The following is a 15,034-nucleotide window of genomic DNA, read 5'->3' as shown; positions in this document are numbered from 1 at the left end:
AAATCAAAGATTTTTCTACTGAACTTTCTGTCACATGTAGTCAAAGTTCACAGGATAAAAACAGTAATATGGCAGGAAGAGATTAAGTTGTGGGGAACCAAGAGATGGCCTGAGAGAGGAATGAGCGCTACACTCCTCTCAGAAGAAATATCACAAAGAAATATGTCCTGTTAGAACTGTTGCCACAGAAAATACAATAAAAGTAAACTTATTAGTAACTAATTAACTTCAATGCCTGCTAGCAATTCAGTGGGGATTGCTATCCTCTGATCCATTCCCTTTTGCTCAATAATTTGGAGAGGTTAAAACCTTTGAATAGAAGTAATAGAAACCTTGGGTCATGGACTAGGTCATAGGCTCCTAATCTAGATAGATCATTTCTCCTCTCTTAGACAGTGTCCTCATGAGTTAGAGGGACATATTGTCCTGACCAAACTCATGATACTACAAAGAACTACAGAGATGATATGTGTTATTACATGACATACATGTTTCCTGTCACCAGAGTGTAGGAAATAAGCAATAATCATTACTAAGTTGGGTGAGAAGCAGTCAGCATTGAAGTCAATGATTTTTTTTTTTTGTTTTGCTCTAAAAGTAGAACTGTAACATCCTTAAACTAGCAATGGAAATAATGTTAGAAGACAAAATTTGAAACAGATATTGAACAAAATATACTGAAGTTAGTAGATGGTATTGGAAAAAAATCCACATGGGGATTAAATCTTGAGATTTAATTTTAAAAAGAAGAAAAAGAAAATATGAGTAAAAAATTAATCAGGAATAAATCCATTTATTTTCAGATCAGTGTTTGGTATTGTGCATCTAATTGTAGCTGTTTGCAGCAATTGATTACATGTGTCCCCTTAAAAATGGCCATAATCCAAAACAGAGAGAAAAACAAGCACTTAACTGAATTTTCAAATTAGCTGCCAACCCGTGGCTAAAATCCTGGTTAGGACATATCATTTTAATTTAAAAATGAAAAAGAAACACTTCACAAACCAAATCTGCTTTAGACATATTAGAATATAATTCGCATCACTGTATGCAATGAACAACATGAATGGCCCTGGAAAATTGGCTAAGTTCACCCTCGGTTTCAATATTCCTAAGTGAAGATTAGTACACAAGAAGAATATCCAGGGAACACTGAGCTTTGTATCTCAGAAGTCCATGCCTCACAGTATCAACTCATGGTGGCGCTTGCTTCCTGGATTGGGGATTCTAGCGCTTTCCTTCTCTCTGGAGAAGGTAGCATGTGAGAATTATTCTACCCAGTGCTACAGAAAGACATGTCTAAAGACATTCATTAATGTCCCTGGACAAGTCTATATGGCAAGGTAGATTAGCAGGTTAATACTTCTGCCACCAAGATGACCACCTGAACTTGAACCTGTAACACACGGGGTGGAAGAACTAAGTCCTGCAAGTTGTCTTTTGAACATCACACATCCAGAGTAGCATCAAAGCATGACAGTCCATGAACGTATATGTAAACAAATCTGAAAGTGATAACCTTATGTCTATTTGAGCTGCAGCAGGTGCTGTCAGATAACCAAAAGGTCCTCTGCTAACCTGCCTCATGTGCGTTTCCCTCACTGTTACATAGATTGTAAAAGTTAGGAGCGAGCATTTGTTACACGGTGTTCCCCTCCTCGCCACCCCCACAGCAGCAACAACATGAAATTTGATGTATCCACACACTTGGGAATGCCTACACCAACCCTGACATTAATATTTACATTACTGATTGTACTTTTCCTGGAGACATGATATATACTATCATAAAATAAAGAATAGGTAACTATGTACAATATGCAGTACTGATGTGTGAACTGGATGTCTCTTTTCTACTTTTCAGAAAACTGCAATTGATTCCCACATAACACAAACATTTAATTATGCATTCCATGTTAGCATTCAGATATACTATTTTGCTTTTATCATCTTCTGTCATTTAAGCTATAGGAAAATTAGAGATGTCATTAAAACATTTCTCACAGCAAGCTGTAAGTCCTTCTTTACTCCATTTATGAGAGAGAAGACTTTAAGAGGAGGAAATACAAAACGAATCACTTTCATACTTTCTTTAAATGTTTTATGCTCACTCAATATTTTTCAAAGGCAAATATGACTGATAGTTTTTTTTTTTTTTTTTTTTTTTTTTTTTTTTTGCATTTCAAGGCCATGGTTTTAGCCCTGGTCTGTGTTTCCTTCACAAGTTGGGAAATCTCTTTGTAGTTTCTGTTTTAGCAAAACCATTGGACAGAATGCTCACAACTCTGTCTCTTTAGAAATGCTGTGTGAGTGGATTTTAAGTTCTATGGGGAACGCCTTCTGTGATGATAACTATAGGTTCACACTTGCTTAGTTTAAAGGAAACTATTTTGCAATTTTCAGAAAATGTTTGAAGGGGAGAATTACCGAGCTGTCCAGGAAGCCATTCCCATCGGTGTCATACAGGCGAAACATAACTAGAAAGAAAGAGATAGAAACAAGAGTTTACAGACGAGAAAGGTCATGTTGCTTTAAGGTAGATAGTTTTATTAAAATTTAGTTACTGCTGAAGAGAAATCTATCAACTCAAATGCTAAATGCCTTTAACATTGGGATTTTTTAAAAAGCCAAACTAAAAATTGAGTTAATTGGTTAATAAAACTACTGGATTCCCAGATAATTAGTTTACAAAATCTTCTTTGTACTTAGAGGAAAGTAAACAGCGTTATATGCTTTGATTTGATTTTCTAATTCTTAGTCTTGAATTTAAATACGGAGAAGGAGTTGAAATATTCAGCATCTGGGTAGTAAAGGGCAGAGTGGAGGTAAAAAAACAATCAATCGTGAATTTCATAAATCAGTTAATATTTAGACTCCATGAGAATGTTTTCTTATCCCAAACATGAGAGTATTCACCCTGCTATCAGGAGGTCACATTTGCTGTGGCAGTCAAGTGAGAAGGGACACACAGGTGCCTACCAGAAGCTAGAGCCCTGTACATAAACACAAGCCAGTATTACAACTCACCCCAAACAATGTGAGAGAGGAAATGGTGGTTTAAAAAAGATTCTTTCTAGTGGGGGATCTCGGCTCCTAAACATACAGTATTTGCATGACCCTTTTTTTTTCTTTTGTCTTGGGTTGAGTCCCTCACCAGGCTTCACTAGGCACCACATCTTTAAACTAATCAAGTAAGGGCTTTCCGAACACAGACTCTCTCGGTGAGCTAAGGAAAGCAGAAGTCCAAGGCCTGCAGTCCCCCTTGGATAATTCACAGACCTCAAGGAGATCATGGAAGAAGCTGCAGGTGTCTTTTTAAGGTAAACACAGGAGAGTGACACAGCTGTAAAAACAGAAGAGTGGAAGTGAGGGTTAATGTTGACTTTGTATAATTTCCTGGAGGGTCTCATGTCTGGGTTCTGTATGTGAGCAGAGACACTGGCAACTCGGAGAGTGTGGATCGCTGTAATTATTCTCGTATTTAATAGTTATAGAATTCGACCAACTAAGACATGCTTATGTGTACAAGATGCAAAATTAGTCTGAATCAGTATAAATTTTCAAATATTATCAGCTTAACTGTGGCTTTGAATTCTTTTGCAATAGAAAATCAAATATTAAGATATGAAACTGGAAAATGTATATTTATTAAGTTATGGTTATCTAAACTTTTAAGGTATTTTACCATGTGGTTAATCTCTCTCATATCCAATAAATAAGAATAATATGGTAAAAATTAAAAAAAAAATCCTCCAAGGAGACATTCAGTATCTCAATATTTGAAACTATAGTAGAAATACTAAAAATATTCCCATATGGGGAAAGAATACAGACTACCAAGAAAGGAGTCCAGTACGAAGAACAAGGTGAGGCAAGAGAGAAACCAAACCCTAATTCAGAAGTAGGGTCATGGTAGCTCTAGTAGATGCTACTGGAGAAAACGTTTGTAAAACCAACTCATATGACCCAAAACGTTGGAGTTGTGTGGCCACTGGCAGCCGAGTTCAAGGAAACCCAGTAAGAAAAGAAAAATTTCAAACTAGGAATAAGAATAGGTACATAGAAATTTCCCCTGGGTACAAATATTAAAAGAATCAGAAAAACTAGAAAAAAATGATAGTCACAAGATGCAAAATACATGCCAGATATGGAAGCAGAGGGGGGGAGGAGGAGGGGGAAGGAGAGAGAGAGAGAGAGAGAGGGGGGGGGAAGGAGAGAGAGAGAGAGAGAGAGAGAGAGAGGGAGGGAGAGAGAAAGAGAAAGAAAGAGGGGGGAGTCAGAAGAAGGTAATAAGTTCAAAATCCATACAAGAAGATAACTCTGCCTTTAAAGTGCAACATTAAAATAATATCTGCAGAGAATATAGCACGTATCGTAAGGGGTAGAGGAAAGGTTACCAATTAAAATGCAAAGGATCCCATGTAAGATACACAGTTGAGAATTTGAAAATTCACTAGATACAGAGAGACGTCAATCAAACAAGGGGGAGCAGACATTAGCTCAGTGGAAAATAAAAGTTATTCACCTTGATAAGCCATTGAAAACTTTCCCTTTTAAAATCTTCTTTCCAAATAATATTGCTGAAATTAAGATTTGAACCTTAAATATCAGTAAGATTCCCTTTGTTAACATTTAAAAGTAGGGATGGGCCTTGAGGTCAGTAGGTCATTAAAAAATCAGATTTTAATTTTGAAACAAATATAGATTTATAGATGTTTCAGTGCCAAAACAAGACCCAATTCGGATTATTCTGCCAATGAGATGTTTCAAAGGTGAGGACCTGCGATGCAGATTTGATCTGGCTTAGCCCACTTTCTTCTATTTTTATAACCATGTCATTTTACCTTACATAGAGACAGTTACGTGCCCACACTTGAATTTAACTGAAAGGTCAGAATTGAGGCACATTATGTAAGGTGAGACTATTTCTATTTTTCTAAAACTTTTTCTCCTTCAAATTTTTTGAAAAATTCTGTCTACGTTTGTTGCTTCATATATTACAATACAAAGTATGTAGTTCTCTGCGCTTTTCTAGAAGTTATTAGACAGAACAAAGTGTATATCTTAATGATTTTTAACTTGGGGCTCCTTCAATCCACCAATTTCAGTTACCTGCTTTTTTAACAATTAATATTAAAGTATAAAGGTGGGAGTTAAAGAGTTGAGTGCCTTGAAAGTTTGTAATCCAATAAAATAGGACATATTCTCATTCTCTCCAAATTTCCTGTAAGAAAAACAGTGGTGAAAAGTATAAATAACAGTTACTCAAACAGAAAGTGACTATAAGACGTCATGGCCCTTTGAGAACTGAGGAGGATTGGTGGCTTTTGTCACTTTTATTCATAATCTATAAGAAATCTGACCAGATGAATGGCCTATTGGTAATACATAGGGTCAATATAAGATGTCTTAATACGAGATGGAAAGAATACTCATCATGTGAGATGGCTCGCAAGTGGCAGAAACTGGGAAAGAAGTGCAGAGTGAATGTTCAGGAGAGATGACAGCCCAGGAGGAACAGGCCTGTCATAGCACAGCTGACCCATGTGACTGACTAAATGATAGCCGCCAGGAAAGGGAAAGGAATCCTCTTACAATCCCAACACAGATGAGCACTTCCCAGGTGACTAGAGCAGGTGTCCACAAAGAAATAAAGCCTGGGTTAAGGAAAGGCTGGTGAAGAAACCGCTTATGTTTATTTCTTCATAATGGGGTAGGCTTTGACCAAAACCTGACATTAAAAGACCGAAGGGGTTATTGGACAAGGGTAGGAAAGAGAAAATAGCCAGAATCGTCATTTTGGTAGACTACTCTTTCCTTTCCTGGATCTTGCAAACAAGGTAGTCACTCTCTCTAACCATCAACAGAAAAGAATCAGAAATACCGATGCCGAGGTAAGCAGTCCATTCGGGGAAATTGGTGGTGATGGGATGTCACCTTAGAGAAGAAATTGCATGCTCTACTCCTCCTTGAAGTGGAGCTCCAGGGCAAAAAGACGTCGTGGCTCATACCCATTCATTTTAATTGGCCAATTATCAGGTACCACGTCGAGAGGCACTCAGTAACCTATGTGTACGATCTGGCAAGTAATCCTGGTGGGTGACTCTACAGAAATGTCTGACTTAAACCAAGGCGTGTGTGTACCATTTTTGGTTAGCTGCCTCAAAGGAAGGTCCAGATTCAATTCTCTCCCTCACTAGTAACTAACTTAGGGTCTGCATTGCATCCTCTTCTGCTTCTTCTAATCACCATGTCTTCCTTTTAGTTCTTGTGCATCTCACGCTTAATATGATATAACCCTCCTGAAAGGAACCGTGTAGTGCATCAGACACTATCAATGTACATCTCACCAAGAATAAATCTAGACACTGAAAATGGAAAAAGAACGTTGGAAATTTATAAATGTACAGATGAAAACAGTTTATAAATTTCAAATTTGTTAGAAACTGATTGATGGGTGAACTTGACTCATCAATGTAGAAAATATCAAGCGTTTCAAAAGAAGTAAAAACACAGAATTCCTGAATAATTTTCTGTTCAGTCAGAGTGATGGCCACCAAATCAGGGGGTCATCATCATCACAAACATTAGCAATGGCCACACCTGAGCAAACTCTCTCTTTGGCTGTCACTTCAAGAGAAGTTCACTGTTTACTTTGGAACGAGAGAGATTTCTACACGTTCTTATGAATACAAAATAAATCTTGAAAGGAAAATACTCCGTGTATATGAATAATAAATACACATTTAAAGAATTATATTCATAAGGTTTATTCATAACCTAAGCTGGTGTAACTCCTAAATAATCATTGTAAATACTTCTCTTGTGAGAAGTACTATCAAACAGTTACAATTAAATTTAACTAAAACATTTCGTAATTACAGTTCTAATACATTACAGTAATTTTATTTTTATTAAGCAATATGAAAGTTTGGTTTTATTATCCTTACTATCTTCTTGATAGTAAAATTTTAATTCACTTTAATCTTTACTACAATCTGATTAATTTAGTAGCTGAGTATTCAGCACCTGCTGTGGTTATAATGAGTTTTAGAGTTATGGTCATTTGAAGAGTATGCTCTTTCGTTGCAATGTGTACATTTCACCACCAGGGGGAGCTCAGCCACTGCAATTTAATAAGGAGCATTTAGAGCTTAGAAGTTTCCTACCTACAGTACTGCAAAAGAAACACAGATATTGCTTGATTAATAATAGTATACCGAAGCAAGTAATATATATCAGGTATTTGAGAAATCGTGCCATGTAAAAGACTGTTAACGTGATGGTGGAGGGAGGTTGCCATGGAGAAGAGTGTAGATTGTGTGTGTAAATTGTGTGTGTGTGTGTGTGTGTGTGTGTGTGTGTGTGTGTGTGTGTGTGTGTGTGATGGGAGTTTGGAATGCGTGGGCATGTGTGGGTATGTGTACTTATGCTCACAAGAGGGGAGAGGGATTTTCACTTCCTGCTTGGAAGATTTGGAAAGTCTACCTCAGAAAGAGGAATAAATACTCTGTCAAACTTTTCAAAGTTTCTGATAACTTCTTGTTAACTCGAAAGAGCTGAGGATAAAACAATTTAGGAGTCATTTGATAGATAAACACAGATAGAATTTCACATCATACCAAACAGACTTCAACATTTCTTATTAAAACTTTTATGAAAGTGGGATGCAGTTTTAGTTAAATTTAATGATAACTTTTTGATTGCTTGATTCTGACAGGTTTTCTTTGTTTTTTTTTTTTATTTTGGATTTTGGGGGTTTTATTTTTGTTTGGTTTTGTATTTGTTCTTTAAATTTTAATCAAGCTACTTTAAATTAACAAACAATTTAGGCAAGTATAATTACGTCACTACCCAATCAATCTCTCCTCCGAACTCCAGCTTTATGAGAAACAGAATTACCAAACCGTACACTCAAGCTTGTCCTCAGGTCTTCCTCTTTCCAGAAGAGACAGGTAACAGACAATATCCTTGAGGTGGATCACTTCCGGGGAGCACGTATTTGCTGGAGAAGAACGTGGAGGGGTGATGGCACCCTTATTCATCCTCAAACCTGGAAAATATATTTGTACTCACATATTTAAAATATTCACTGTGTTCTCAAATATGAAATGACTAAAGAAAATAGCACTAGATATTGTGAACATATGTGTGTGTTTCTTAAATATAAGACAATCAAATGCACTAGAACACTAATATATTAACTTTCCAGCTATGCTGTGAACGGTGCAAACAGGAGGGAGACTTCCAGAGTCCATTGGCAGGGGCTGAGCCGTCTACCACTGAAGGATGTGAGGGTCAGTTTAACATCCCGGGGCTGTGAGAAAACGGAGACATCATCCAAGGAACCCATGGCTCATCTTTCTTTCTTCGTATTAGTCAGTGACAAATAAAAGTTAACTTGAAAATATCAGAATTTCCCTTTCATAAAAACTGAAAAGGCAATGTCTGTCATATCATGATTTATCCAGTTTAAGTGATTGTTCATAAAATACATATTTATGTCAAGTATTTGCCAGCGAGCGCCATACATAAGAATTCCACTTGCCACCATACTGTCCATGAGTATGAATAAGCAGAATTAAAGAGAAATCGAAATCAGCATGATAGGCACTTTGGCAAAAGGGAGAGCACATGACTGTGAGATTCCAATATGGTCTTCACTTGATGTATGTAGTTCAAGGCCAGCCAGCGAATTATAAGACAGCCAGATCTAAATATTCAAACTTTCTATGTTTTTAAAGTCTTCACAATACTTTCAAAATGTTAAAAATGAATTTTCTACATTTTATTCATTTATATGTTTATCTATTGACTGACCGTATATGTGTGCCTGTGTGTCTACACATGTGTATGTCATGGCACACTTATTCAGATCACAGCAGCATGTTTGCTTGTTGCTTTTGATTCTCCTTCATGTAGGTTGCAGGGCAGAACTCAGATCAAAATAGCTCTAATTGCTGGGCCATCTCACTACTTTTTGAATACCAGGAATCTTAGGAATTGTCTTCTTCTACGACCATTGTAGAGGAATAAAGTATTTGTTCACAGTAATCACAGTGTTCACAGTGTGCTGATGGTCACGTAACAGGAGCTTCACACAGAGGGTTCATCTCCCAGAGAAGCCTTTGAAACTGAATGGTGAACATCTGAAAAGTCCTGAGGAAAACCTCAAGTGTAAACACGGTTTACCTTTGACAAGAAGTATTTGACTAGTGGACTGGATGTCTCGTGGATTCTTAGCCTGACACCAGCTGAGGAAGAATGATTTAAACAAATGCAGTTTGACCAGCTGTCCTTCCTTGGCACGAATCTCCCTGACAGATCTGTTTGCAACTCTGACTTTTTCTGTACTTCCTCTTATCTCATCTGACTAGCTCAGTATTCTCAAAGAGCAACTGTTAGGCTTTACAGAATGTCTTCAATTTTTATCCTTGCTGATGTTGCCTCTAATAACAGATCTCATTTAGAGTGTTTCTATTACCAGGCTGGAAGTACTAACAGGGCCTTTCACACGTCATTTCACTTAATGTTCACGTTAACCTTGTGAGGTCAACTGTATTATCCTCATTTGACAGACGAGAAATATCCTTATGAGTATGGCCCTCCTTGACTTTCACTGTTAGCCACAGAAGTCTTGTCTTCCTCATTCAACCTTGGCAACATAGGCAGTATTTTCCTTTATAGACACTGTGGAAAGGAAAGGGACTTACACCTCAACCTAGACACACACAAGTACAATTTGTGGCTCTTTTAGGAACACAAATATTTTCTATGGTAACTTACATTGGTTCTATTACTTCTTGTTTCATTTCTAAAATTTCACCAGGGACACTTTCACCTGAATCTACTGCACAAAGCCCCTCCTGTGAGACACTCTTCACTTCCTCCCTCCCCTCTTACCATGGCGAGTCATTACACACCAACTCTTACTTTCAATCACAGTTATCAATGAGATCTACATTTTTAAATTAATTTTCTTCACAATGCAAGGAACACTACATACACAATACAAACTAATTATTCTTTTTACTCCAAAGGAAGAAAAAAACAAGGCAATGATAATACTGAGCTTCAAATAGTTTCCAAGTTAATTGTAACTGGTCAACTAAAGCTCAGCCAGCTGCAGAAATCAGGGCTTCTAACTTATTATAGAAGGGACTATGATGTTGACCTTTGAAGTGACCATAATTCCAGATTTGGAGCACAAAACAATAAATTACAGTCATAAACTTTGACATGAGTCATCCAGCTGGGGAGCTAACCCTTTTCCAAATGCCCAGCCCAGGGTCCCGAAATGATGTAATCCACTCAATTCTTTAACACAAAATCTTCAAATAGAACAAGGGAGAAAGGAAGAAACACTGTCTAATTTATTTAAAATAAAGTCAAATTGTACATTTCTTCTTCAAGAGTTATGGTATTTGTCTTTTCATTTTCATGATAACTATTTTAAAAGTAAAATATGGGGACTCTGAGGGTCACACAATTTCCATTTCGTTTGTCTGTACTGTGTATATTGTGAAAAAGTCTATAAACATTCACTTCAGTCATAACACTTTATGGGAAATATGTTTTGTTATGAATATAAAGTTTATGTCCCATGTAATTCCCGTATTTAAAATGTGCAGCTCAATGGCCTTTTGCCTGTTCAAAGAGTTGGGCAACCATTGCTACCATCAACATTATATTTGTATCTTTGTCCAAATACCTGTCCCCCTCTGCTCAGTTCCAGGCATCTGGTCATCTACTTTCTGTCTCCACAGACATTTAGCAACAATTTTGAATGAAAATGTGATTATTACTGTGTTTGCTCAAAGATAAGTAAACATTCCTGTCTTTATGCTGACAGTATTTTGTTAGTAAGAGCTTTAATGTGCATTTGTCATCATCATTGTATTTTACATGCTTTAAGTGAAAGAATTTGTTCAAATATGCATATTTGTACAGAGGAATGCTAAGAAAAGTTTCCAAAAGACTAATTAAAATGAATTGAAGTGCTAAGATCTGTTCTCTTTATAATTATTCACAGGGTTTATCTGAGTAAAGTTAAATTTTTAAGACGAATTTTGACAAAAATTGAAGTATACAATATTAATGTTCTAAGTCTATATTTGTGAAGATTATGTGTGTGTGTTGTGTGTGTGTTTGTGTAAATTAAAAATATAATAGAGAAAGAAAGACCTCAGTTTAAATCCTGTATACCCTCTTCATTATTCACAAACCCTCACTATCAACATCTCTCTATAGTTCCTACCTTTGGTGTTGCCTAGTCCTGTGCCAACTGGACCCACAAACTAGAGTTATCCAAAAAGAGGAAAATTCAATTGAGAATGGTGTCCATATCATTCAGCTTTGAGTGTTTTTTTAAATAGTGATTTATTTGGGGGAAGGTAGCCTATTGTTCATGCTGTCGTCCTTGGGCTGATGGTTCAGGTTTCTATAGGAAAGCAGAATGAGCAAGCCACAGGAGCAAGCTAGTAAGCAGCATGGCCGCTGTATCAGCTCCTGTTTCCACAATGCTGCCCTTTTTAAGTTCCTGCCATGGCTTCCTCCAGTGACTGATGATTGTAGTGTGTGTGGAAGTGTAAGCCCAATAAACCCTTTCCTTGCCAACTTGCTCTCCATTCATTGTGATTTGTTCCAACAATAGAAACTGTGTCTAACACAATGACCTAACATGGGCATCCCATTCCCATGCCTCTTTAATCTAACAATTACTTTCACTATTTGTGTTGAAATTCAGCGGGAATTAAATGGTAGTTTGATACTCAAAAGAGCTTCTCTCACTTGATAGCATGTGACTTAGGTCCCTTCATGTGTTTTTATGAGTTAATTGTTTCTTTTTGCGATAAGTAACATTCTTTAATCCACAACAGAATTGAATAAAGTTGAAGTGATTAATACAAGAAAGTGATTAATTGACCAGTTTTATTTCTATTCCCAAGACCACTATATGGCCATACTTAGGAAATAAAAAAGTCATCAGTCATAGTTTTACTTCCTGAAAGCAGGCATTGGGCATTAATCTTTCTTCATAGTGGTCATATTTACAGTTTAAACATTAACCTTATTATCTTTCCCAAGCCTACCTGGAGGTATTTCCTATCACTTATTTCCTTCTGTTTGGTAGAGTTCTCTAAGATCCTTTTACAATGTTGCATTAACCATTCACGAGGAGAGAAATGACACATAACAATAGAGAAGTGTGGCTTTGTCTGTGATCAGGGATATTAACCTAGGTGATAAATCGAGTCCAACAGGACAAAATTACTCAATAAAGTTCTCACAAACTGAATCCAAGAACACAGAAAATGATACCAGGGATGTAGGGGTGGTTCAATATATGGAAATCCATCAACATAATCCACTATATAAAGAAACTCAAAAAAAGAAATAACCACATGATTATCTCATCAGATGCTGAGAAAGGATTTGACAAAATTCAACACCCCTTCATGTTAAAAGTCTTGGAAAGATCAGGAATTCAAGGCCCATACCTATCATAGTAAAGCAATATAGAGCAAAGCAGTAGCTAACATTAAACTAAATGGAGAGAAACTTAAAGCAATCCCATTAAAATCAGGGTCTAGACAAGGCTGCCCACTCTCTCCCTACCTTTTCAATATAATTCTTGAAGTTCTAGCCAGAGCAATCAGACAACAAAAGGAGGTCAATGGGATACAAATTGGAAAGGAAGAAAGGAAAGTATCACTATTTGCAGATGATATGATAGTATACTTAAGTGACCCCAAAAATTTCACCAGAGAGCTCCTAAATCTGATAAACAACTTAAGCAAAGTGGCTAGATATAAAAAGAACTCAAACAAATCAATAGCCTTCCTCTACTCAAAGGATAAACAGGCTGAGAAAGAAATTAGAGAAACAACAAACTTCACAATAGTCACAAATAATATAAAATATCTTGGTGTTACTCTAACCAAGCAAAGGAAAGATCAGTATGACAAGAATTTCAAGTCTCTGGAGAAAGAAATTGAAAAAGATCTCAGAAGATGGAAAGATCTTCCATGCCTATGGATTGGCAGGATTAACATTAAAAAGGGCCATCTTGCCAAAAAAAAAAAAAAAAAAACCTACAGATTCAATGCAATCCCCATCAAAATTCCAATTCTTCACAGAGTTAGAAAGAACTATTTTCAAATTCATTTGGAATAACAAAAAAATCCAGGATAGCAAAAACTATCCTCAACAGTAAAAGAACTTCTGCGGAATCACCACCTCTGACCTCAAGCAGTGCAATCATGATAAAAAAAAAAACCTGCATGGTGTTGGTACAGAGACAGGCAGGTAGATCAATGGAATAGAATTGAAGACCCAGAAATGAACCCACACATCTATGGTATCTTGACTTTGACAAGGAGCTAAAACCATCCAGTAGAAAAATAGTATTTTCAACAAATGGTGCTGGTTCACTTGGTGGTCAGCATGTAGGAGAATACAAATTGAACCATTCTTATCACCCTGTACAAAGCTTAATCCAAGTGGATCGAGGACCTCCACATAAAACAAGATATGCTGAAACTAATAGAAGAGAAAGTGGGGAAGAACCTTAAACACATGGACATAGGGGAAAATTTCCTGAATAGAACACCAATGGCTAGTGCTCTAAGATCAAGAATCGACAAATGGGACTTCATAAAATTGCTTCTGTAAACCAAGGAAACTCTCAGTAGGACAAAATGGCAACCAACAGATTGGGAAAAGATCTTTACCAATCCTACATCTAATAGAGGGCTAATATCCAATATATACAAAGAACTCAAGAAGTTAGGCTACAGAGATCCAAATAACTCTATTAAAAATTGGGGTACAGAGCTAAACATAGAATTCTCAGCTGAGGAATACTGAATGGCTGAGAAGTACCTAAAGAAATGTTCAACATCCTTATTCATCAGGGAAATGTAAATCAAAACAACCTTGAGATTCTACCTTACACCAGTCAGAATGGCTAAGGTTAAAAACCCAGGTGACAACAGTTGCTGGTGAGGATGTGGAGAAAGAGGAAGAATCCTTCATTGTTGGTGGGATTGTAAGCTGGTACAACCACTCTGGAAATCAGTCTGCCAGTTCCTTAGAGAACTGGACATAGTCTTACCTGAAGACTCAGCTGTACCACTCCTGGGCATACACCCAGAATAATAATAATTTGAACTTCAAGAGTATTTCTCTTAGATAGTGCCATTGTACATACAGGTTTACATGTATATATTTATGACTATTTGTTCTCAGAGCTGTAATTATAAAAACAGCATTAGTAAACATAAATGACAATTATACTACATTCTAACAACATGGCGTTCAGTATGCTCTCACAGATACATTTATATTCTAGGAAAAGCTTAATGGATATGTCTTTATAACTTGTTTCTGTTGTCTCTTACGGAGGATTAATCTCAGGACCTCAGACACGCTAGTGAGCACTTACCCTTTACTACCTATTACAAAGGAAGTGAGTGTGTGTGTGTGTGTGTGTGTGTGTGTGTGTGTGTGTGTGTGTGTGTGTGTATTTGGACATGATGTCTGGGTTAGCAACTGACATGAGCTGTTTTTGTCAATCTCTCCCATCACATCGTTTGAGAAACAAACTCTCAATACACCCAGAGTTTGCAGGCTTGGCAAGATTGGCTAGCTAGCAAACCCCTAGGATCTTCCTGTCTCTGATTCTCACCTATGGTTATAGGTACAGCAATGCCTACCACTTATGTGGCTGCTGTCGATCAAATCCAGATATGCAGACTTGGAGAGCTTGCACTTAAAGCCCGAGTTATCTCCTTAACCTCTCAAGGTTCAAGTGTTTAATAAATGAGTTTTGTTTGCTTTGACTATTTCATGTATTTTGTCGACTCATTTTATTTTGTGTGAAACAGGATATTTGGAAGCCCAGGGTGCCTATCCAGCTAGCCAGATTACTGGGATTAGCCTGGCCTTCCATTCTCTATCTCTAATGTGATGAGTGAACTCACAGGTTTCACACGGCAGGCTCAGATAACATATGGATTTTTAATGAACAGTA

At 37.0% G+C, this 15,034-nt stretch overlaps 1 protein-coding gene across 11 annotated transcripts in view; it reads right to left on the bottom strand.

Moving 5' to 3' along the window:
- Positions 1–15,034, bottom strand: part of Dgkb (diacylglycerol kinase, beta) — a 756,364-nt gene that overhangs the window by 528,963 nt on the left and 212,367 nt on the right. For all 11 annotated transcript variants that reach the window (XM_087554410.1, XM_087554412.1, XM_087554415.1 and 8 more), the window contains 2 exon segments: positions 7,913–8,053; positions 2,428–2,477 (listed from right to left, as the gene is read on the bottom strand). In XM_087554410.1, the coding sequence (XP_087410536.1) occupies positions 2,428–2,477; positions 7,913–8,053 (191 nt within the window).

This window comes from Rattus norvegicus, chromosome 6, assembly GCF_021556685.1.
Source record: "Rattus norvegicus strain SHRSP/BbbUtx chromosome 6, alternate assembly SHRSP_T2T, whole genome shotgun sequence".
Taxonomy (NCBI): domain Eukaryota; kingdom Metazoa; phylum Chordata; class Mammalia; order Rodentia; family Muridae; genus Rattus; species Rattus norvegicus.
Note: the sequence above shows the minus strand (reverse complement) of the source record. Positions and strands in the feature narration are given on the sequence as shown.